Here is a 23,562-nt window from a genome sequence, read left to right as displayed (position 1 = left end):
AGCTAAGTATCATTTTGATGGCTTTGGCTTTCATGTTAGTTCAACTGGATGATTGTTTTAGTAGCTTTAGTTTCTTCTTACACTAAGAATAAATAAAAAATATTGATTCTAGATGTTACCTTGCAGAGGTAGTAGATATTTAAAAGTCCACTGAGTCTACTTTTATACTAACTAAACCCTACTAATCCAGTAAACTTCCCCTTGAACAAATAACTAATGAAAACAATTTAGGGCTGAATCCCACGGGTCAATAACACTGGCTGCGATGCTTTCCCTTGGTGCAAAGAGCATTCCCCTGCTGCAGAAGGCTCTTTCACCAACAGCAGAACCTCTTACACAAGCAGGAGGCTTCTTGCATCACTGTTAGGGGATTAGACCTGTGGAATCTGGTGCCTAATGTCACTTTCAAATTTGGAATTTAAAATCTGAGTGAATTTTGAGTTCAACATTGAATCCAAATTGAGAAATATGACAATCACATGTGTAGTTTAGTTTTCATAACTTTTTACCCATTGTCAACCAATTTCCTTAAAATCTTTTTCTAAAATGTTGATCCTAGAATCATGACATGTTTTGCTTAAGAGCCCATTCTTAGTGTTTGGCAACAATTTCTGGGACACCTTTTCAAAACATTTCTTAGGACCATTCGTTCACCTTTGACAGAACTCTAGCCTTTAAGTCCTGTTTCACCTGAATTCATTGTATCTTTTAGATTAGAAGAAACACATCAGAAAAGCTTCTCTAAGAAAGCAACAGTGGAATGTGTCTCACTGTCTACACTTACATCTGTTCCTGTGCCATTTGGGCCATGCATACCAATATAATAAATTTATTTTGGCCTTCTAATTCTATTAATGAAGGAGGGCAAACAGTCTCCTGTATCACTGCTGGAGGCAACACATGTGATGATCAAGTCTAACTTCCTTCCAAATGCTTTATCAAAGGAAAAACTAAAGCTTTGTGCAGTATGGTTTATTTTACACTTTAAGAAATATGTAAGAGGAGTAACAGCTTTTTTAGCTTAGTGCAGCATTTTTATATACCATCATTCTCCAGTATCCTATAGATAGTGAATGATTGTAGGGATGAGATCTGAAATATGTTGCCTGTCTGACATTCTTGATTGTTTTTCCCCTTCCTTCTCAAGCAACATTACTTTTTTGTGTCTGCTCTTGAAACAATCTCAGTTCACTGAATTTCTTTGACTTTAACATCTCTTAAGAATATATACTTGTTGATATAATCCTAGGGCCAAACTGGTGATGCTTTTTCTCCTTGCCTTGCAGACTCATCTGATGCAGACAGACTGGAAAGATTCTTTGATTCAGAGGATGAAGACTTTGAAATCCTATCTCTTTAAAAAATACCAACCATAATAAGAAGCTAACTCTGCCAATTTGTGTTGTGGGGGGAGGGGAGCTCCCTGGAGAGCCTAGGGCTACCAGCTTTCATAGGTGCTTGTTGACATCCCTGCCTCCCATCCACCCCCAGCATTCTGTGCAGCCTTGGAGCAGAGTGAATTTTCTGCAGTGGGATCAAGAAACGGGTCATCATTAAGGCCTTAATAGCTTTAGTTAGGCTTTCTCAGTGCAAGAGTACCTGCAGGAAATGGATGCGGTGTTTCCTAGGAGCTGAAGATTTTTTTATGCTAGCAGGCCTGAAGGCCCAGCAAGAATAATATTAAAAGCCCTTCTAGGTGCTTGATTCTTGCAAGTTCTCTCTCTTATTAGGGAAATTTTACCCTGTTTAGGTCTGTCTTTTTGTAGTTTGGTGTGGAAACCAGCATAAAATAATGCCAGATACTGTCAGATTGCTGTCTCCCTAGTCCAACAGAAGATGTTCTTCATCAATTGTGCGTGTTTCGTACAGGATGGAATATACCACATGTTGCTGCTCATGCTTCAGTTAATCTCACATATAGAGCTTCCATGCAGACATATTACTACTTTTGTGTTCCGAAACTGAGAACTATTCAGTCTGTGGAGCAGGGAAGGCTTGGGCAAGTGTCTGCTCAGTGAATCGGAGGCCATTCACAGCAACTCCAAAGGGAATGAACTGGCACGTTAGCAAGGGGCATGGCTTTGTTAAACATAGCCTGTATTTGTTGGGTATTTTTCTATTCCATATTAAAAAATATGGTGGCTGCTATTTAATAAAATGTGATGGTGGAAGCATCCATCGCATCACTTGAACTGAAAGTACCTCTGCTTCCTCCTTTGATTCCATTTTATTGGTTTTAGATTCCAATCATGAAATCTGGAAGGCTGTATGTGAATAAAAAACAAGTTCTCCTTTCATGACAAAACAGTGATTTTAAACACCTGCTTTGGTCAGAGCCACAGGCAGGTCCCCTTACATTCTCTCTCAGAATACTACACAAAGTTAACTTTTTAGTTTTGTGGTGATGTTTCACTTGTTTTTCAGATTCATGTTGTGATTATTAATGAGGTTTAAGCATAGGGCCGCAAATTTGCCCCTGTGCCTTCTCAAAAAAGAAGCACTTGGTAAATTCTGGCTTCCTAAAAAGGTTAACTTAACCAACACCAACCTAAGATGGAAACTTGGGTGTTGTACTCTAAAATAGTAGCAGGCCTCCTCTGTTTAGCAAGTGATGCAGGGCATGGCTGGATAGGACCCACCACTCCACAAAGTGTTAGCTTCCTCACTGAAGTTGAATTGTTTAGCTCCATCAGTGGATGCTGCAAGTGGCAAATATGTTTACAAAGCATTATTTCCTGCATTTATGAACAGCACTATCAGCCTAAAGGTGGTAGTAACCATCTATAAATAGACTACGTACAGGGGTAATTGACCTACACGTAGGTTTTGCTGCCTTTTTGGCTATCAGAAAGCAGAGGTCTAAACGATGATGCTTATCTGTCATTATGTTTTAACTTGCTGTCTTTCTCTTGCTGGTTTTCCTCTCAATCACAGGTTTTTGGAGGGGGGGGGATGCAGAGGAACTGGGGCTGTGCTCCATTCATCAACTGCTTTCAATTTATATCTGAATAAAACAGGTTCAAAAAACCCTCCAATGGTCTGGTATTTATTTGTACATTGAAACCACAGACTAACTGGAAAGCTGATCATGACTAAATTCAGTATTACGGCACATTCCTTTGTTAAAATGAAAAGGCTATAGCCATTCCAAATGTTCTGCCTCTGAGAAAAATAACATAGTATTTAGTACAATGATGTTCTTAAATCATTGATAATTTTAAAATACTTCTTATGTTCATATAATCAATGGGGTTTTAGATTTTTTTGCTGATGAGATCTGCTGTATAGCTGCTAAATTGGACTTTCTTCTGTATTACAATTAACAGGAAACAGTGAGTATAAATTTTCACAGTGGAAGGTGGTAAGCAGTGGGGTACTGCAGGGCTCCGTACGAGGTCCAGTGCTTTTAAACTTGTTCATTAATAATCTGGGAGTAAGCAGTGAAGAGGCTAAGTTTGCAGATGACACTAAGTTGTTCAGTGTGGTGAGAACCAGAGAAGACTGTGAGGTGCTCCGGAGGAATCTGTCAAGGCTGGCCAAGTGGGCATCAACATAGCAAATGTGGTTCAACATGGGCGGCAAAAATCCTAACTATAAATATATGTTGATAGGTTTCAAACTGGTGGTAACTGACCAGGAGAGAGATCTTGGAGTCCTGGTAGATAACTCACTGGAAATGTCAACTCAGCGTGTGACTATAATAAAAAAAGGCAAATGCTGTGCTGGGGATTATATTGGAAGGGGTTTGAAAACAAATGAGCCAATATCATAATGTCCCTGTATAAATCTATGGTGTGGCCTCATTTGGAATATTGCATACAGTTCAATCACCGCACCTCAAAAAAGATACTATAGTATTGGAAAAGGTGTGGAAAAGGGCAACTAAAACAAGGGGATGGAACACCCTTCCCTATGATGATAGATTAAAGAGGTTAAAGAGGTCTTTAGCTTGGAGAAACGATGAGGGGTGACATGATAGATCAGTGATGGCGAACCTTTTAGAGACTGAGTGCCCAAACTGCGACCCAAAACCCACTTATTTATCGCAAAGTGCCAACACGGCAATTTAACCTGAATACTGAGGTTTTACTTTAGAAAAAACAACTCATACATTAACTTAAGATGATCCAAACAAAGTAAGGAGAGCAATCCCAAATGCTTTCATTTACTTAAAATTATTTGGCAGAGAATTCGACACTTTAATAATAATCTGGGCCTGGCTGGGGCGATGGCACGCGTGCCCACAGAGAGGGCTCTGAGTGCCACCTCTGGTGCCCGTGCCATAGGTTCGCCACCACTGTGATAGAGGTTTACAAAATTATGTATGGGCTAGAGAAGGTAGAGCAAGAAGTATTTTTCTCCTTTTGTCACAATACAAGAACTTGTAGGCACTCAAAATTAATGAGAAGCTTAGAACAGATAAAGGGAAGTAAACATGGAATTCACTGGCACAAAAAGTTGTGGCGGCTACAAGCATAGATAGTTTCATGAGGAGAGTCTCAGTTCTTCTGTCAAAGTCTATTGGGGCTCAAGGCCTCAAGTTGGCAAGGAGCAACTTATTTTACTTTATCAGGACATAAAGCACTCTGCACTAAAAGCTCACCTCTTCAGTCTCCGGTTCGGCTCTGGGGATAGGGAGGGAGACACCCATTAACAACGCTGCTCCACACTTCAGCTCTTAGAAAGCTCAGCAGGGTTTTTTGAAGATGATTAAAAGTAACTAATCACTGTACTGTAACAGTGAGTAAACGAACATACCAGCATCCACAAAGTTTCATGCTCTCAGACACATAAGATCTGGAAAGTGAGTTAGCTAGCTCTAAAGAAAGGCATCCAATATTAAACAACCTGCCCGCCACTCAAGGCGATGTAGCTAATTATTTGCAGGTGTAGAGCTCTTAAAGACAAAAAAACCCCCAAGGTCTTCAAACAGTTCACGGAGCTGGAGCTGAAACAACTTAAGAGTCTCTATTTCAAATTAATCATCTAAAAAGAAAAAGAAAAACACATACTACTTCCATACAGGATTGGATTAACATGGAGCAGAGGTCTATCAGTAGCTATTACCCACAAGGTGTGTGGAACACTATGTCGGGGGCAGGATTGCTCTGTATTCTTGGTGCTTTGGGGGGGGCAACAGTGGGAAGGCTTCTGGAGTTCTGGCCCCACTAGTGTACCTCCTGATTGCACGTGGGTTTTGTGTGACACAGAGTGTTGGACTGGATGGCCATTGGCCTGTCCAACATAGCTTCTCTTGTGTTCTTATATGGAAAACAGGTTCCCAGGTATAAAATTCACATGTAAAGATTGTCACTTGTTTGCGGGGGAAAGTTGCTAAAGTGCTAAAATATACATAATTCTAGACTGGATGTTTCTCAAGGACAAATTATCTTCTCCCCGCCTTGAGACTACAGAAGATTTACTATGAGTTTAGACTGTCAGAAGTCAGTCCATATGACCTTGTGGCTGGGATCCTAAGACCTCTAAACACAGTGCTATATGCCCAAAGGGACTTTGGGCTCCTTTCTTCAACAGCAGCCTCCCCTGTCTAATAGTAAGGGTTTTTTTAAAATAATGACACTTTCAAGAGCAGATTGTGAGAGGGTCTGGGTTTTTAAAAATCCATAGAATGACTAGGAATAGCAATTCCAAGTCAAGGCAGAATCTGGTGAATGGTTCATATGTTTTCTCCCTGATCTAATTAATACATTAGGGAGGCATCTACAGTAGAAATTGTTACAGTGGGTGACCCAAGTACCTTCAATTTTGGCTGTAACAATTGTCAAGGCAGAACAAATTATTGTGCTCTGGACCAGTTAGTCACAGGATCAAATCACCAAAAAAATACTGTTTTGAAGCAGCATCTTTGCTGTTAGCTAGCTGGCCAGATCTTGGAAACTAAGTATTTGCATGGGAGACCACGGCAAACCACCTCTGTCTTTTCCCTTGAAAACCATATGGGGTTGCTAAAGTTCAGCTGGGACTTGGTGGCACTACACACACACACACACACACACACAAAACTTCTGAGTCTACCTGCTTCCTCCCCTGGAATTTGGACCATTTTACACTTTATCCCTATGTTGGATTATATTCTTCGGGAGTCTATCACAGTTGAAAATGAGCGAGAAACATAAAAACTGGGAGATCCAAGACGCTGATGGAGCAGCAGCAGCTCACTCAAGGCTCTATCTTTTAATTATACAAAAGGTTTCCTTCTGGACATACTGCTGCTTGCTGCCAGAAAGATAACAAAAGGAAAACTACGACAGTGTGGAACATCTTGAGGATAGGAGGAATAGCTGGCACTAATTAATTTTATCTGTTACGTATAAATCAGCTGAAGTCAGTGCCAAAACAGACTGATTAGCAGCTGTGGGACAGAATGGGTGAAAGAAAGAAAAGGGAAGCAACAAATATGAAGAAGTATAGGAAATGATCGAGGAAGAGCTCTGACTCATCATCATCATCCACACCTAAATCGGCAAAATACCTGCGCATAGATGATTCATTTTGGGAAGAACTTGTGAGTGAATTACCTACCTCCTCTACTAACAGATTTTAAGGCTTCAGAAATAGCAGGAAAAAAAGCATTCAAATGCCATTTTCCCTGCACCCCTTTGGTACAGACACGGCCGGGGGAGAAAAAGGAAGAAAGTTGCATGACACTCAGCAGCTAATTTAAAGACTGCGGTGGCTCAAGGGGTTAAGACGCTGAACTGCCGGCTGTGGAAGGTCGGTAGTTCACCAGTTCAAGACCCGAGTGTGCCGCATAACGGAGTGCGCTCCCGTCTCTAGTTCCAGCTCCTGCCAACCTAGCAGTTCGAAAGCAAGAAATTGCAAGTAGATAAATAGGTACCACTTCAGTGGGAAGGTAACAGCGTTCCATGCGCCTTGGTGTTTAGTCATGCCAGCCACATGACCACGGAAATGTCTTCGGACAGCGCTGGCTCTTCGGCTTTGAAACGGAGATAAGCACCGCAACCCTAGAGTCGGATTTGACTGGCTTTCGAACAAGGGAACCTTTACCTTTACTAACATAGACTTGGATGCTTTAAAAGAAAGTGTGGGAGGATAACTTAAAGATGACCTGTTAAAGATAGTAGGGAATCAGTGTCTACTTACTGCAGACAACATGGTGGCTATTTTTCAACAACTCGATAAAATGTCAACTAAGTTGGATGCTTTTAAGAGATGTGCTAAGAAGTGAACTTGGAAAGCCAAGACCAGTAAATCAGAAAGCACCAAACATGATTACCACCTCCTCCTCAAGAAAAGTGCAGAGGAGAGGAAAATTGCCAACAGTTATTCTTAAATCTCAAACTAATAAATCAGGGCAGCCAACTATAAGGGCAACAGGCAACTTAATTTTGCAAAATAATCAAATAGCACTGTTAGTTGCTCAAAACTCCCTAAATCGAGGTCGCTGGGTGAATAGTAGGGAGATTACTCACTCACTAAGCCAGCTGCTTTGCTTAGAGCCACCTTGAGCAGACAGTGCGACTTCCTGATATTACCCTTTGCTGGAGAGTGTTACTAACATTCAGACAAACCACTAGTCCCCTTATGCTGTTGAGAATCAGGAGATTTCTTGCTTTCTTTCATATATACCCAGTTAGAGTGTTTGCTAAGGAATGGCTAGTTGGCTTAGACAGAAATTGAATCCGATAAAGACAGAGGTCCTGTGCCTGAGTTGGGGCAGTCTGGGGATAGGGATCTCACTCCCGACCTTCGATGGGGCACAGCTGGTGCCAGTGCCAGAGGTTAGGAGTTTTGATTCTTCAGTTCACTGTTAATATGCCTGTAAATAGTTGAGTGGTTTCAAAATAAATCCTTTTACTGTTGACATTGAGACGTCTCTCTGTACCACATAGTTCCCCCACCCACTTGGACACGCTAGGAGTGGGTTGGGGACTCCCTGAAGAGAACACGGGCAAAACAGACAGATGCCAACTCTCCAGGGGAGCCCCAAAGATTGTCAGGAAGCCCTGGAGTGGGATCCTAGCGACATCAGAGGGAGATTAGGAGGCTGTCCCACCTAACCAGAGCCCAAGACAGGGACAGTGGTGGCAGCAATACCAGGAGGCAGCGGTGAAAAACTGCTCCTTTAGGTGCCAGGTCAGGCAAAGGAGGGGTGGGCAGAGCGGGGCCTGCCAGCTGACGTGGGCCATTCTGCCACAGCCCTATATGGTCAGGGGCCGACATACCTGAGGGACCGCCTTTCCCCACATGTTCCTTGGAGAGCACTGTGTTCAGGGCCTCAAAATTGGTTGGCCCTTTCAGGCCCCAAGGATGCCAGGCTGGCAACAACCAGGGCCAGGACCTTCCCGGTAGCGGCTCCATTCTGGTGGAATGAGCTCCCAGAAAAGATGAGGCCCCTGCGGGACCTCTTACAGTTCTACAGGACCTGCAAGATGGAGCTCTTCCACCAGGTGTTTGACTAAGGAGCCACATCATACACCGAGGAGTGTCCCTGTGCCCTGGCTTTACCACCTTCGCCAGCCTGTGTCCTGGCCTTACCATCGCTACCTTCAGTCTGTACCCGCCACATAACAAGTGACCGAACTGAGCTGGTGTGAAGTTATGGGAATTATATGGTCACCTAAGTCATATTATAAATAATCTTTACTCCTGTTTACTTGATAATGTTCCAGTGTTTGTTATATTTTAAATTATTGGTATTTTATGTTTATGATTATATGTTATGACAGGTTTTAATTGCATTTTTATGAAATATCTGTAAGCCGCCCTGAGCCTGCCTTGACTGGGAGGGCGGGGTATAAATAAATAAATTAATTAAATAATTATAAGATAAATAAATAAAATAACGAAAAACTATTGCTCTTCAGGTAAAGAGAAAGGCTTTTCTGTCCAATACTGAGCTGGAAATTATCTATGACTTTTGCACATGCAACCCTTTTTTCGCCAACCAACTGGAAGCAAAGGGAGTTAATTCCTGCAACCTCATAAATATTCATAAATATCTTTCCATTCATTTTACCATATTAACCTTGTCACTGTGCAACCACAGTACTATACTTTCCAATTTGTGTGAAGAGAGGAAGACGATTTCGCCTGGGGGGGGGTCTCTTTCTCTTAATTTGCAGAACAAGATCCCGGGCGTGGTTGATCTCCACATGTCTCTCCTGGCTTCATGAAGCATTTAAGAGAGAATGTGGCATCTGGACTTAATTGGCACACTGGATTTAGAATCCCAAATCCAAATGGAAGTGATATTTTTGTTGTCGCATATGAAGAACCTTAATTTATCAGCAGCTTGGACAAACCTTAGCCCAGCAATTCCGGGAGCTCTGCCCTTTAGTTTGAATGATGTGGGATTTGAACAATGTGGAATTATGTACTTCATTACCCTGGCTTGGTATTATCTATATATTCACACTGTTTTATAGTGGTCTTAAACAATCCAGGTGCTAATTTTTAACAGAAAACCAGTGTTTACACCTTTCAGAAATGCATTTGAACACATTTCAGGGATAAGACTTGGGAACCCTATCAGTCACTGAGACCAGGATACAGTCCACCCAGCAGAGCAGATGTTGCAAGGAAACTGCTGGATAAAGTTTATGACAGAAATGGAGCAATGTGCAACAGCTCTAGAGGGTAAAATTGTTAATCTAAGTCTTGATGGGTGGAGTAATGTCCACAACAATCCTGTTGTATGTGGTTGTATTCCTTGCAGAAATAATTGAGATGTCTGGAAATGGACGCAGAACAGAATACTTACAATGGCAGCAAATATTGTCAATATCCAGCACCAGGGTCAAAACTTAAGTGCTGAGGAAGAGGAGTTAGCTATAACATGGGTATCCAGCAATCATCCATCTACAATGTCAACTATAATAAACTTCAGAGCTAAGGGGCAACCATTCAAGAAACATATGTTTGTTGATGATGTTTTAAAGAAAGTCACATCAGTGAACCGGTCGAAGTCACTTAAGCACTTGGATTTAGAGACTGTTGAATGATTTCACTTTTAACAGCAATAGCTACTTCCGCTGGCGTAGAAAGAATATTCTCTTTCTTTGGACTCATTCATTCTAAATTGAGATATTGTTTGGGAACTAATAAAGCAGGAAAGCTTGTTTTTCTTTTCCAGATTATGAACAAAAAAGAAGATGAGGATGAATGATCTACAGACGACAGTATTTTAAGTTTTTCATGTGTGGACCAGGCTGATAGTCTCATTTTTTTTTAAAGGTATTTTGTTTAACCACATCAGTTAACAAATATGGATGTTTAAGCTAATACAAGAATACATGTGCTATAATATTTTAGTTAAATACAACTATTAAAATTGTTATTAAGGTAATGATTCTTTTTCTCCTTCCAATAAAGTACAGCAGAAAAGTTGTCCAAATATGAATAATTAACCTATTAAACTGGAGATAGACAATTATAAAATTATTGTGAGGTGAACTATGATGCGTTTCTAATAGTATAACAAATCAGTAATTTTTATATACGGTAACTGTAAAACTGATCTGAAAAGTTGTTATTCTAAAAATGAAACCTTCATCTGGTTGTAAATATTATACCAGCAAGAATGAGTCTTCATGTAGAAAACCATGATTTAAATCCAGTGACTAGTGATTTAGATTGACTGGATCCACCCTGTTGGCTTGTTTTACATGTTATACCTTGTATTTTGTAAGATTTGATCTGTGGCAACCTTTCTGACTCTGAATGTAAATGCAAGTACAATTTTTTTTCTTCTTTTCTGCCCCGACTATTTCTTGTCATAGTTCTTATATTCTGTTGTAATGCGATATGTGATAAGTGAATTCAGTAAAACCTTTTAATAATAAAGAATTAATATACCAAGCTACAGTTTAGACAAACAAGAAGCATATGGAAGTAACTATTTTATTGAATCAAGGTCTTTTAGATTAAAATATTCCTCTTAAAAAAACAAACATAATAACTGAGCGGCTACCCTTGATTCAGTTCTATGGGGTACCTTGGAGCTAGTGTGAATTGTCAGCAGTCATGGAATGGAACCACAATGCTATCAAGTCCACAAAATCTGGCATGCTCTATTTAGTTGGTTTTTAAAGATCAGATAAAAAGAAGCTTTAAAAAAAAAAGGATATTTGTATAAGATTCTCATCCATCCAGGAATCTTGGAAGTTATTTAAAAACATAAATATATCTGCTCAAAGTACATTACACTACAATTTTGAAAGTACAAAAAAAAAATCCAAGAGGATAACACCATGGTTAAAGTCAAGAAAGTTACAAAAGGCAAGACCACTTCCTTTGAAAATAGTGAAAAGCATAACAGCTAGCAAACAAAATGTAAATTAAGTCAAGGAAGAGAAACATCTAAGGATACAATAATGAATATTCATATATCTCAGAAACAGGTAGAAGGAGCAGAACACTTAACACAGAAGTAGTACCGGAAGAACACAGGGAAATCACAAGCAAGCTATTTTTTTGTTCTTCACTGTAGTAAACAGATCCATGCCCGAGATACTGTTTATAAAGAATTGTCAAACAAAGGTAAAAAAAAATGAATTGGAAAACTAAATAGAACTAGGGCGAAAATTGTAGAAGTCATATAAGAAGTTGGAAGACACTCCAGAGTTTTTAACTCATATGATCATTGCCATATGTTATTGCTCATGTCAGCCCCTTTTGCCATACCATGTGTTTTTGTGTAAAAATTAAAGGGTATATTAGTATAGTTAGCACAGAAAAGGCTAAAAGATGAGTTCTCTTTAAGGGAACTATCACAAGGAAATATTATTTTATTACGTACAGCATCGTGATACATTTTTTTTTCTTTCATAATTCAGAATGCAGGATCCCAACATTGATTGGGAAGGGGGGCACGGGGCAGCCTAAAGGATTTTATCACATCATTAGCTTATAGAATTCATAACCAATGGATGTGGCAATGGCTCTAAAAATCATTAGATGAATCATGGAAGACAGGTCTGTGCTGTGAGATAAGTACCACAGACTACCATGTTAGACAACATCGAAAGGCTATCACACAAGGACCCTGCTTGTGAAATACCAGCAGTATTTGCCTAGCTTCTGTTGGAGAAAGGCTGGTGAGCTACATTGGCATTGGTCTATTGGAGCAAAAGCAATTCTAAAGTTCACACAGATGCATATGGAGTTGGCACAAGATTTCAAACCTTTATAAATTATTTTTCTCTAAGCTCTCTATGTCTCCATTCAACCCCAGGGCCTCATCACACATTACTTTCCCCCTTTTCGGGGGGGGGGGGATCAAATTGCAGCCAATTTATGGTGACCCCCATGGCAAGAGACATTCAGAGGTGGTTTGCCACTGCCTTCCTCTGCATAGCAAACTCTCGACTTTCTTGGTGGTCTCTCATCCAACCCTGATTAGCTTTTGAGATCTGATGAGACAGGGTTAGCCTGGGCTATCCAGATCAGGAGGGCTTTTTTCTTACAAAGAGGTAATTTTCATATAAGAAATATGCATTCCAGATCAAATTCTGGAAGTGTTTAGAGATTATGCCTTTTTATATACATCTTACAATGCATCAGATGAGAAATTAAATAGCGATTTCCCCCCAACTTATTAGGTTTCCTGTTTTTACTCAAGAATACAGAGAGTGCTACATACCATTTGCTCACGAAGGGAGGCGTACACATAGTTTGCTCCAGTCTCATGGGTTGAGAAGCTGATGCATCTATACTCCTTGGGCAGGAAAAAGCACATGTGAAGAGGCCCTAAGTCAGCTCCATATGACTGAAAACTTTCAAGTTTAACCATCACTGGACATTTTCCAAGGTATTTTAGGCCATCCTCTCAAATACATAATGAATTTAGAAGATATCTACGTGACTAAAAGACATTTATTGGTACATTTCTTGCCCCTTTCCAACAAAAGAATTTAAGCATTTATATAAATTATGGGTTTAGAAAACAGTAGCCATTCTCTGTTGAAGCATAAATTTCTGTAAACAAGTAAGACAGTCTTGGTCCAATGTTCATACAACTGCTCCAGTAAAAGTTCTTCCAAAATTGCTTCCAAGGTAAGATCAGAGTTTATTTTACCAAATAGGTAGAAGGAAGTTAGATTTTTAAAAATATATATATATCAAGATTCTAACAAGTCCTACTGGCCTGTAGAAGCAACTACAGGCAAACACTTGGTGTGTGAAGTTGAATAGTGGAAGTATTGGCTACATGAAGATTGACCCATAAAGATGAACTGGCAGACCAGACCTATTTCCACAATTCTCCTATGGGTGTGTGTAGAGCCTCCTGCATGGCCTCCTCTGCAAAGGATTTAATTTCATAGTGTAAATCTTCTATGTTCTTCGAAGCATCAATAACCTGTGTTCAAATTAAAAACATGAAAATGTTGACTATCTTCACACATTGCTCAACGAACAAAGTAATATCAGTGGAAGAATTCCTGACATCTAAAAAGATAATAGTGATACTGAATGGCTTATTTTACTTCTATTCCATCAAGGCGAAGACTGAACATTTTCCCACTTGCACATGGTTGCTGAAAAATCATTCTAGACTATTAATAAATTTAAAAACATCACTGCAAATGTGGATTTGCTGATTAAGCTAATGCTGTTACTTTATATTCTCTTTCCGTAGGGCAAAAAAACCCCCATTCCAAAATTATATATGAAATTAAAGTCACTACTCACCAATCTATAAATTCAATAGGCTAAACTATCTTCTTCTTTTAAGAAGATATTTTCCTATCTAATGCTAATAAAAGTGTTATACTATTAAAGATCAGGAATGTATTTTCAAATATTTTAAAATTAATCTTTGAAATTTTTTTGGTAATTTTATCAGTCAGAATAAATTTTTAGATTTAGATTGCTAACTCCTGTATGAACCTACCCATCTTCCACTAATGAGTGAAGACATCTGTTGTTTCATGTGGTGTTCCCTTACTGACCCTCCTTCATGTCTACTTTTTTATTGTTGTTTTATTTAGACGTATTGTTCTTAAAGTTGATTTTTATCATCTTTTTAAACTGTTTGTCACTATCGCCATTTTGATGAACCTAATTGAGTGCAAAGGTGGAATAATTTAAAAAAAAAATCTAAAAAATAAATTGCGGAAAGGTGGACCACACATGGCTTAAGTTTACCTACACTGTTTTTGCAGTTTGCTCCTCTCCTTCCATTTCCCATCCCCCACCCCAGATGAGGGAGCAGCACAGCTTCACTCTACATCAGCCACCTCACAGTGCCACAAAAGTGAAGTGCCACAACTTCCAGCCCAGGGAAATGCAATGCTATAGCACCTGGTACATGGCTCATTTACTCTTCTAGCATGAAAGAGCCCATAGCCTCAGCTATACCTGTATTATGCTTTGATGTAATTTGTATAAGTCTACCAATAGCGAATAGCATGTCCTCCCTAATTGGATTTAATACAAAACCAAATCAAAATGCGTATACTCAATTTGATTGCACATCAATAGATAGACAAAACTGTTCTGAACCTGTCTGCACCGTATTTACCCTACTGTTCTTGTAACTGTTCCGATTTCGTATTTGATAATTTGTCTGTTCTCTGTTTCTTTGAAAAAACCAATAAAAATGTTTTGGGTAAAAAAAAAAAGAAAGAGCCCATAGCCTGTTAAGGACAGAAGATTGATGACTATGAGCACAGCCACCAGAGCGCTATACATCTCTAAAATGGAAAACAAGTTTTTGTTTGCATGCTTTCTTAGAATTAACTTGACTATGGTGACTTTGTCCTTTCTCTGTCATTAATGCTACAAGAGAGATACTACACTCACAGCTGCCATTCTACACCAGTGGTCCTCATGACTGCTACCTATATACTCCATTTTCTTACCTGAACACACAAGGAAAGAATACGCACATAGAAGCTTCTATGGATGACATTTTGCATACTGAAATCAATGCATGTAGAGGGGGGGAGGCACGTGCACCTTAACCTCTTACTGGGCACAGTGTCTACACGTGTACAAAGTGTGCACATGTGGGCCCCATCCCAACAACCAGAAATATTCAAGAAAGCAGTGTTCCCAATCAAGGGGACAAAGCCTATGTTTGTACACTTTGTAACGAGCATTAGACTGTGCTTACAAGCCAGAAATCACAGGTAAAGAGGGGGTGGAGTCAGCATGCTCGTGCCCACTCTCCCCACTGTACGTGCATTAATGTCAATGCATGGAGTGTTCACAGAGGGCTAGAAACTAACAGGAGAAATAAAAGCCAGGGGCAGCCACCCACTCAATGTGACAAGGGTATGGGGCAATCATCCTGTCAATGTTCTGTCGCACTTATAATTTCCTTTTCCGAATATAATTTTAATGTTGTTTATCGATTACTTTTCCATTCATTGAGGTGGCATTATATATTGTTTTTGTCCCAGCTGCTTTTGTTATGCCAAACTGCATTGCCTTGAAGCTGACTGACAGTTTGGCAATTTCTTCATCTCAGGCATCTAGGCATGCAAAGCAAATTCATACATCACAATTAGATCCCCTCAAGGCTGTAAATATTTAAGTCCCCTAGAGGAACAATTTTGGCTTGGAAATGCCCCATACTTTATGAATTTCCCCCTTACTTTCCAGTTTAAAGTCTTATCTTTCATCAGATGGTAGTAGCTCTGTAGAACTTTCTCCTGAAAAGAGCTCTCCTCATATCGTTCTTTTCCGAAGTCTCCACGTTTTGCTGCTTCTGATGTGCACAGCTGAAGAAAGAGAATCAAGTCTGGCTTTGGGAGCCCTGCATCAGGTTGCTTACACCATTCTAAGGAGAAGCTCTGAGAGAGAAAAATCAGAGGTGTAGGAAACAAGAAAATGAAATTGATGTAATAGAAAACAAAAGCTCTAATCCTAAAAATACTTTCCTAGGAATAAATCCCATTGAGTATACTTGTTTAGGATTGCTCCTGTATGTAGGCTTCTTATACCCAGTGGAAGCTAAGCACCTTACCTGTGACCAGAATTGTTGCCCAAGACCTTAGAAATGCTAGAGTGAAAAAGTCATTACAGTTATCAAGAATAACCTAGGCTGGATTCACAACTATGGTATCATAGCATACCTTGCCTTCCGATCAATTCAGTAATTGTAAAAAAGCAAACTTGATGCAATAGGGACATAAATGAATATCTATTTATGTTACTAAGGTACAGAGTATCTTCCTTCATTTGTGCGTTTTGTTTTCTGTTTCCATCCACTGTTTTATACAGAAACACATGGACACAGAAAAAAAAGAAATGTGGATGCCCCGGCACACCTCGATTGGCCCTAATGTTCTAACATTAATGTACATATTTGAAAACAAGATATATGCAGAAACTTTCAAAACAAGAGGCAGTATGTTCAGTGGATGGATTGTTTGGACCCGGATTAAGTTTCTATTTAGTGAGTATCTTGAGGAGAGTCAGTATTTCAACTGAAATGACTTATTTGGAAAATGTATGTTTATTTCACAACTATGGGAGGATGAGCATAATAAAAATTGTGAAGTATAATCAGTGATTAAAAATAATAAAATGACACAAGTGTTTAGAAGCTGAGTTTGACTTACAACTTAAGTCAAACAATGTACATTCCTGTTCTAGTTTAAATGGATCATTCAGCCATTCTGTAAGCCAATCAGAAGACTTGTATGACAATGTCTGCTTAAAATGTATTTATTTACTTCATTTATAACCCATCTTTCTACCCAATTCAAGCCTGAAGTGGCTTATATTATTCTCTTCTCCATTTAATTCTCACAACAACCCTGTGAGGCAGGTTAGACTGAGAGTGTGACTGGTCCAAGGTCAGCCAGCAGGCTTCCATGGCAGAGTGAGAATATGAAACTACATTAAACTGAATCAGACCGTTGGTCCATCAAGGTCAGTACTGTCTACTCAGACTGACAGCGGCTTTCCAGGGTTTCAGGCCAGAGGTCTTTCACATCACCTACTACCTGATCCTTTAAACTAGAGATACCAGGGATTGAACCTGGGAGACCCAATTCCTAGTCCAGTATTCTAACCACCACGCCTTATGTGTTAGTGGTGGAAAGTACTGTCAAGTCACAGTTGAGTTATGGCGACCCTGCAGGGTTTTAAAGGTAAGAGATGTTCAGAGGTGGTTTGCCATTGCCTGCCTCCGTGTCACGATCTTGGTATTCCTTAGAGGTTTCCTAGCCAAATACTTGCCAGGGCCAACCCCGCTTGGATTCCGAGATCTGAACAGATCGAACTAGCCTGGACTATCCAGGTCAAGTACACCTTATGTACATGTTCATACTCCTAAACTGGGCAATGAAAAAAATTCTACTCTGTTATATGCAGATGATATGATAATTATTTCATTAATAAAGGTGGGATTAAAAAGAGCCTTGCAGGCATTATTTTGCTATTTTTCTGAAAATGAAATGTCTATAAATATCAATAAAAACAAAATCATTTCCTTTGGAACTGTCTCTCACCCACTAAATAGCTGGGTGATAGGAGAATATAAAATTGAACAAGAGCGATCATATAGATATCTAGGGGTCATTTCTGATGACAAATTATGTTAGAAATTGCATACTGAATCTATCCTAGTTAAGGCCAAATGGCGGTTGGAGCAATCATAAAATTCTTTTTTATGAGAACGTAGTATATTCCAGTGGCACTCCAATTATTTACCACTAAGATTACGAATCAGCTGCTGCTACACGCAGTTCCAGTTTGGGTACAAGTAGCTACTTCTATTGAATTAATTCAATTCAAATTCCTGAGAACAATTTTGAGGTGCCTAGGTGAACACGCTCTATGGCCCTTACATTAAAAACTGGTCTTTAATCACTTATATATTTGGCCTGGCTAGCGGCTCTTAGATTTAGAATTCGATTTTTGTTCATCAGTGATTGGAACAATTACATTTACAGACTAATGACTGATCCTTATACTTCAATTGAATTCATCCCAACAGATGAGAAATAGGCCACTTTTTTCCTCCCCCCCCCCCGTTACCTTTTCAAATCCATAGAGTTAAGTAAAGCTAGTTTAGTGATTAAAGGATATTGATTTCCAAGAAACACTGGCTAAAGTCCACTGTCTCCCTTACTATTTAACTTAGCTCCAATGACTGACAAACTACACATTATGAGAAAATACTAACACAGTTCAGCATCACAGGAAAATTAGTACCTGTATTTATTAAGCAAGTTGCTCTCAAAGCTTTACTACATAAACAGCCTGCTTGTAACAAATATAGGGGGTGAGAGAGAAGTTTATGGCAAGTCATACCTCCTCTGGACTCAGATGGTATGGCAAACCACAGACAGTACAAATCGCAATTAACAAACCATGTAGAAACCATGATTTAGAATCCCCATGTAGCACTCAACAAACCACAGTCCGCATTCAGATATCACACCAAACCACCTAATCAGATCACAATTTATAAACTCTGATATCCACATGCAACCAATACATTTTTTGTATTTTACACTTACAATTATGTCTGTAATCCTATGCAGACTTGCTCAATGAACAATGAACACAAGGAATAAACATGTACAAGACTAGTTTGCACATGAGTTAGGACAGGCTAAGAAACAAAATGTGTCCAATGCCACCCAGTAAGCTGTGTGGTTTAGCAGAGATCTGAACCTGATTTCATCACCATAGGCTGATTCAACTCTTTTTAATGCTAAGCTTTTTATTATGCTGAATTATTTAAACACCATCCAAGTCAATGTGGTGAAAAATGCATGTAATGGATACATGCCAGTCAGGAGACTTTTGACTGTTACTTTTAATTCTGACACCTACCTCCTTAGCACTTGTGAAGGCCACCCCAGAAAAAGCATATCTATCCACTACCAGAGTGATACCTTGATTTAGCTTCTGTTTAATTAATGGTCTGGAAGAGAAAGAAACAACACTATTAGATAAAAGCTAAAATGTAGAAAGGTTGAAAAAAAGGAAACTAGTTTCATTTTCTGTAAAATGTCATTCTCTTACAGTTCTTATTTAAGAATTAAGAAATCAAGCAGTTTAACTTTTGATCAAATCCCAGATATTCAAATAAAAAATCTGCTAGGCATAGGATAAAACTATGCCACTTTCCAAGCCATCTAATTAATCTGGAACAACATTATAGCTTCAGCCTCAAAACATGTAATTAGAATACCCATGAAACAAAACACCAAAATATTAACATCTTTTCATAGTATTTGGTGGCCAAACCCATCCACTCCACATAAGACAATCAATGGACCATAAATAGGGGAAATGCGGGGAGCACAAACTCCTATTCTTCTCAAAAGAACAGACAGATTCCAAGCAAGCAAACAAACCCAGATTAGAAATTTACACATTAACTATGGATCAACTATGGATATGCATTCTAGACTTATGTAATGTCTATATCAGGGTCCAGCCTACCTGAGGGACCGCCTTTCCCCGTATGTTCCCCCAAGAGCACTACGGTCAGGGCCCCAAAATTTGTTAGCCATCCCGAGCCCCAAGGATACCAAGCTGGCTGCTACTAGGACCAGGGCTTTTTCGGTGGCAGCTCCTACCTGGTGGAATGCGCTCCCAGGGGAGATCCGGGCCCTGCGGGATCTTATGCAGTTCCGCAGGGCCTGTAAGACAGAGCTCTTCCACCAGGCCTTTGAGTAGGAGCCGCCGCCTTTACTATACCACCATCGCCTTGTTTTGGATGAAGCCCCGAAAAAACATCTTAATATTGAGCCATGGGAAGTATCACTCGGAACTTCGGACCTACGATCTGCCATCTCTGGAATTATGCAAGTTATTGAGCACCATGTTTTAATTCGGGATGTTTTTAAGATTTATTATATGTTTTTAAATCATTATGTATATTATGTTTTATTATGGCAAGGTTTTGCCTTGCCTCTGTAAGCCGCCCTGAGCCTATCGGGGAGGGCGGGGTATAAATGCGAAAAATAAATTAATAAATAATATCAGGACTGTAGAAAAGAAATCTACAATGAAAAAAATCTGTGGGAATAATTCAACTATAATTAGACATTCTGGGTTTAATTTTTTTTTAAAAAATCTGGTTTTAAAAAATTGATAGGCTTATCCTTGCTCCAGTAAAGACTGATACAAGAATGAATATCTGATATTTCTAGAGTACAGGAAAATACAAAATTTCAATAATTGACACCCCTGAATTCATAATTCTTCCAAGCCTCAAAAGCAGGGCTCTAGTTGGGGGGGAGCTCTCAGGTACGGAGCTCCGGAAGAGAACATCTAGGGGGCGGGGCGGTCACGTGGTGAAGCCCCGCCCCCTTCTTTACCCCGCCCTCTGCTTCGATCCTCATTCCGTTTGGGAATGAGGATGAAGCAGGAGGGTAAGTAGCCGGGCCTTCTGACACACTTCCGGTGATGTCAGGGGGTGTGGCCTTCTGTCACTTCCGGTGATGTCAGGGGGCGTGGCATATGCAAATAAGTTATGCTAATGAGTTATGCTAATGAGCTCCGGCAGCTCTTTTTCTACAACAAGACCCCTGCTCAAAAGTAAATGCTTAATGCTAATGGCCTAAAATTTGTCTGGATACTCTTAGTTAACAAGAATTCTCCTTACACTTGCTCCCAGCGATTAGCAGAAAACAGTAGATGCACTGTGTGGTCCTCCAAGTTGTTTTTCTTTTCCAAGTAGGAACTTATCAGCCGTCCAATTTCTGTTGTTCTTTCTGCAATAAAAAGTAAAGTCAAACCTCTATAAATCCTGTTTTCTTTCCCAAACAGACACATTTGTAAACAATGGCCTATATCCAGACACACAGTTTCAACGAAAAGTTAAGGACCCTTAAGTCTTATGAGGGGGCAGCCATTCCAACCAATTCCAGTTTTTCCTACTGTGGATGACCACTTTGCCCCCTTATGGTATTCCTAAACTCCACTGACCCACAGGAACAATGCAGATCTTGAAGTACATGAACTTTCTGATGCACTTTTTGATGGTGTTCAGCTGATCCATGCTGACTCAGTTAAGATCCTAGGGGTCATATTGGATCCACAATTACTCCTGGAGGAGCAAGTTAATGCAGCTGCAAAAAACTTTCTCCCAACTCAGTTTAGTCTAACTCAGTTTAGATTGGGCTGATCTGGCCACTTAGATCCACGATTGACACTAGATTAATGTAGTGCACTATACATGGTTCTCCTCTCAAAGTCGACTCGGAGACTCCAGCTGGAGCAGAATGCTGCAGCTCAGTGGAGCATGCATATTACTCCTGTTCTAGTCATTCCATGTGCTATTCATCAGTTACTAAGTTCAATTCAAGGTACTGACTATCACATGCAAAGCCCTTCATGGCCTTGGACCCTAATATCTGCAAGACTCCCTCTCCCCCTCTGTTACACCATGTCAGCTTTGCTCATCTGAGTAGGGCCTTCTGCAGGTACCACTGTACAAATAGGCAAGATCAACTGCCCACACACATCCATTCTCTATTGTAGCCCCCACCTTAGGGGATGATAAAATCAAGAAGGCTCTCACTCTTCTGGGATTCTGCAAATTTTGCAAAACTGAATAATTTAGGAAGCTTTGCACATAAAATGTTGAATAGCATATTATTAAGAAGGGTGAATTCTTGCCAGACTTGCAGTTTCATACTACGGTTTCAAAGAGACACAAAGGAATGAAGAGGTGGGGGGTGGCGGCACTCAGAAGACAACTGCAATGTTCACATATGTATCCCAATCCTCAGATGTGATGTCAAGGGAAGTATAAGGCTCCGGGTTTCTTAGTGTGACACCACTAAACCCAAAGCTGTTTAAAACCTAGGACCGGTATCCACAAAACACATTAGAGCGGCCACCTTTCCTCTTCGCTGTCAAGATTCCTCTATTCGCATCTCCATGATAAGCAGAAACTCGGTAAGTGAAAGTCCGCCCCCCCCCCCCTCCTCAAGTGCTAGGAATATGGTCAGCCTACCACCCAGCTGTTCCAGGCAACTACTACTTCTATACAACAATTCCAACTGGCCAGGACAGGCAAAGACAAGCTTCAATTCTGCAGTCGCCCCTGTAGCCCACACATACCCGGGAACCTGAGAAGCTCGGCCTGGTGCCCCCCTGCCTGCAGGGCCTCCACCAGCCTCCGGCTCTGCGTGCTTTTGCCGGCTCGGTCCACTCCTTCCAACACGATCAGCGCCCCTCGTCTGCCGGCCATGACGCACCTCAGTTTCCACCCGAGAAGCAAGAGAGCGGGAAATCAACCGGAGCAACCTCCCGCACTTGGACGCGGCCATAGAAAGCGGTCCTCCCGGCAACTAGAGCGGTCATGGTGTTACCATGGTGACCAAAGCGTAGAAGAAGCCGCTGAAGGCACGCAGGCCGACCCAGCATGATTTCTGGAAACAGTGGGAGGGGCGGGCTTTTTCTCCCCTCGCGATAGAAGAGCGAAACATCGAGGCGGTGCGGCGAGAGTGGAGGAAAGTCTAGCGTTTTTACTTGAATTAAGGCGCCGGGCACTACTTCCACTATAGTCTGTTGCTAATCAGGCCGAAATCAGTCCTTATCTTAATCTCACCTAAGCATATTTCGCTGTGAACGGCAACCTAAAGAACTCTGCCTACTTATCTGGGCATAAGCCCCATTGAATTTATGTGTGGTGGAATGTGCTGCTAAACCACGGAAGGTAATTTTTCAGACAGCTGGAGATGGTATTTGAAAAGTTCCCCACACACCAGTGGGCGTCTTGCAGGTTAATGTGTGGCTTCTGACAGTATCTGAAAAAAAATCAAGATTAGCTTTCGGAAATTGCGTGTACCTTTTTAGTGTGATTTTCATGGGCATCTAACTGGATCTGACAAGGAATACTGGCATACTGAAAGTTCTGACATTTTTTAAAAAACTGCTGATTATGTGAAATCCCTTTCAAAAGTTAAGTAAAAGTTTTCTGACCAGAACCTGTAGGCTGCAATTTCAACACTCCGGTGATTCCGCTAGTTTGTAGCCGAATACACATGAAACTGCTTTTCTTGGGGAAAACCACCTTGCCCTGTCAAGCTCAGTATTGTCTATGCTGGCCGGCAGCAGCTTTTCCACTTCTCAGATCTTTCACATTAGCTACCACTTGATGCTGGGGACTAAATCTGGGACCTTCTGTATTGATTAACTATTTATTTACATTATTTACAGTCCCCCTTTCTTGATGAGACTCCAGGTGGATTATGTTAACATCCAATAGTCAATGTAATAGAATTAGGAAGCAGAAATTGAAATCAATGAAAAAAAGCTGGAACAAAGCTGAAACAAATGCAAAGCATTTGCTCTACCCTTGAGCCACAGGTCCTCTTCCAGTTTGGGAGAACCAGATGGAATTAGAGTAGGGGCCCATGAGGGACTGCAGACAGGCTGGGCAGAGGAAGAAAACTGGTTCCTTCCCCTCCCCAAGTGAGTACCTTAATATAGCAGGTGATGGAGCCTTGAGCATGCTGGTACTACATACTTACATTCTAGGGATGAGGAGCTGGGCCTTCTCAGGATTCCCCCCTTCAAAAAAAAAAACACAAAACTTTTCTGCCCAAACACCAACCAAAAGAAAATCAAGACCTATATAATCAATTGTACTCC

At 40.5% G+C, this 23,562-nt stretch overlaps 2 protein-coding genes across 2 annotated transcripts in view; one reads left to right on the top strand and one right to left on the bottom strand.

The window, feature by feature from the left end:
* The window catches only part of ATG4B (autophagy related 4B, cysteine peptidase), a 40,938-nt gene extending 37,914 nt beyond the window's left edge, over window positions 1–3,024 (top strand). The window contains exon 13 of the mRNA XM_015416063.1: window positions 1,287–3,024. Coding sequence (XP_015271549.1) covers window positions 1,287–1,360 — 74 coding nt within the window. The 3' untranslated portion in view covers window positions 1,361–3,024. The remainder of the gene's footprint in view (window positions 1–1,286) is intronic.
* A 10,139-nt stretch (window positions 3,025–13,163) lies between these two features.
* Window positions 13,164–22,221, bottom strand: DTYMK (deoxythymidylate kinase). The gene is made up of 5 exons (XM_015416081.1): window positions 22,027–22,221; window positions 20,564–20,672; window positions 18,781–18,871; window positions 15,585–15,782; window positions 13,164–13,342 (listed from the first exon to the last, which is right to left on the bottom strand). Exons 1-5 carry the CDS (start codon window positions 22,154–22,156, stop codon window positions 13,232–13,234), a joined length of 639 nt encoding a protein of 212 aa, XP_015271567.1. The 5' UTR covers window positions 22,157–22,221; the 3' UTR covers window positions 13,164–13,231.
* Window positions 22,222–23,562: the final 1,341 nt, after the last annotated feature.

Source organism: Gekko japonicus, unplaced genomic scaffold (assembly GCF_001447785.1).
Source record: "Gekko japonicus isolate JY-2015 unplaced genomic scaffold, Gekko_japonicus_V1.1 scaffold300, whole genome shotgun sequence".
NCBI classification, from domain to species: domain Eukaryota; kingdom Metazoa; phylum Chordata; class Lepidosauria; order Squamata; family Gekkonidae; genus Gekko; species Gekko japonicus.
The sequence above is the reverse complement of the archived record's forward strand: the minus strand, read 5'-3'. Positions and strand labels throughout refer to the sequence as shown.

What these genes read in the sequence shown, in the direction of transcription:
- DTYMK (XM_015416081.1), bottom strand. Translation starts at nt 22,156, where the DNA reads ATGGCCGGCAGACGAGGGGCGCTGATCGTGTTGGAAGGAGTGGACCGA. An exon ending in CGAGCTTCTCAGGTTCCCGG is followed by an intron (nt 20,673 to 22,026) that starts GTATGTGTGGGC and finishes TTTTTATTGCAG; the next exon opens with AAAGAACAACAGAAATTGGA. An exon ending in CCTTCACAAGTGCTAAGGAG is followed by an intron (nt 15,783 to 18,780) that starts GTAGGTGTCAGA and finishes TTTCTCTCTCAG; the next exon opens with AGCTTCTCCTTAGAATGGTG.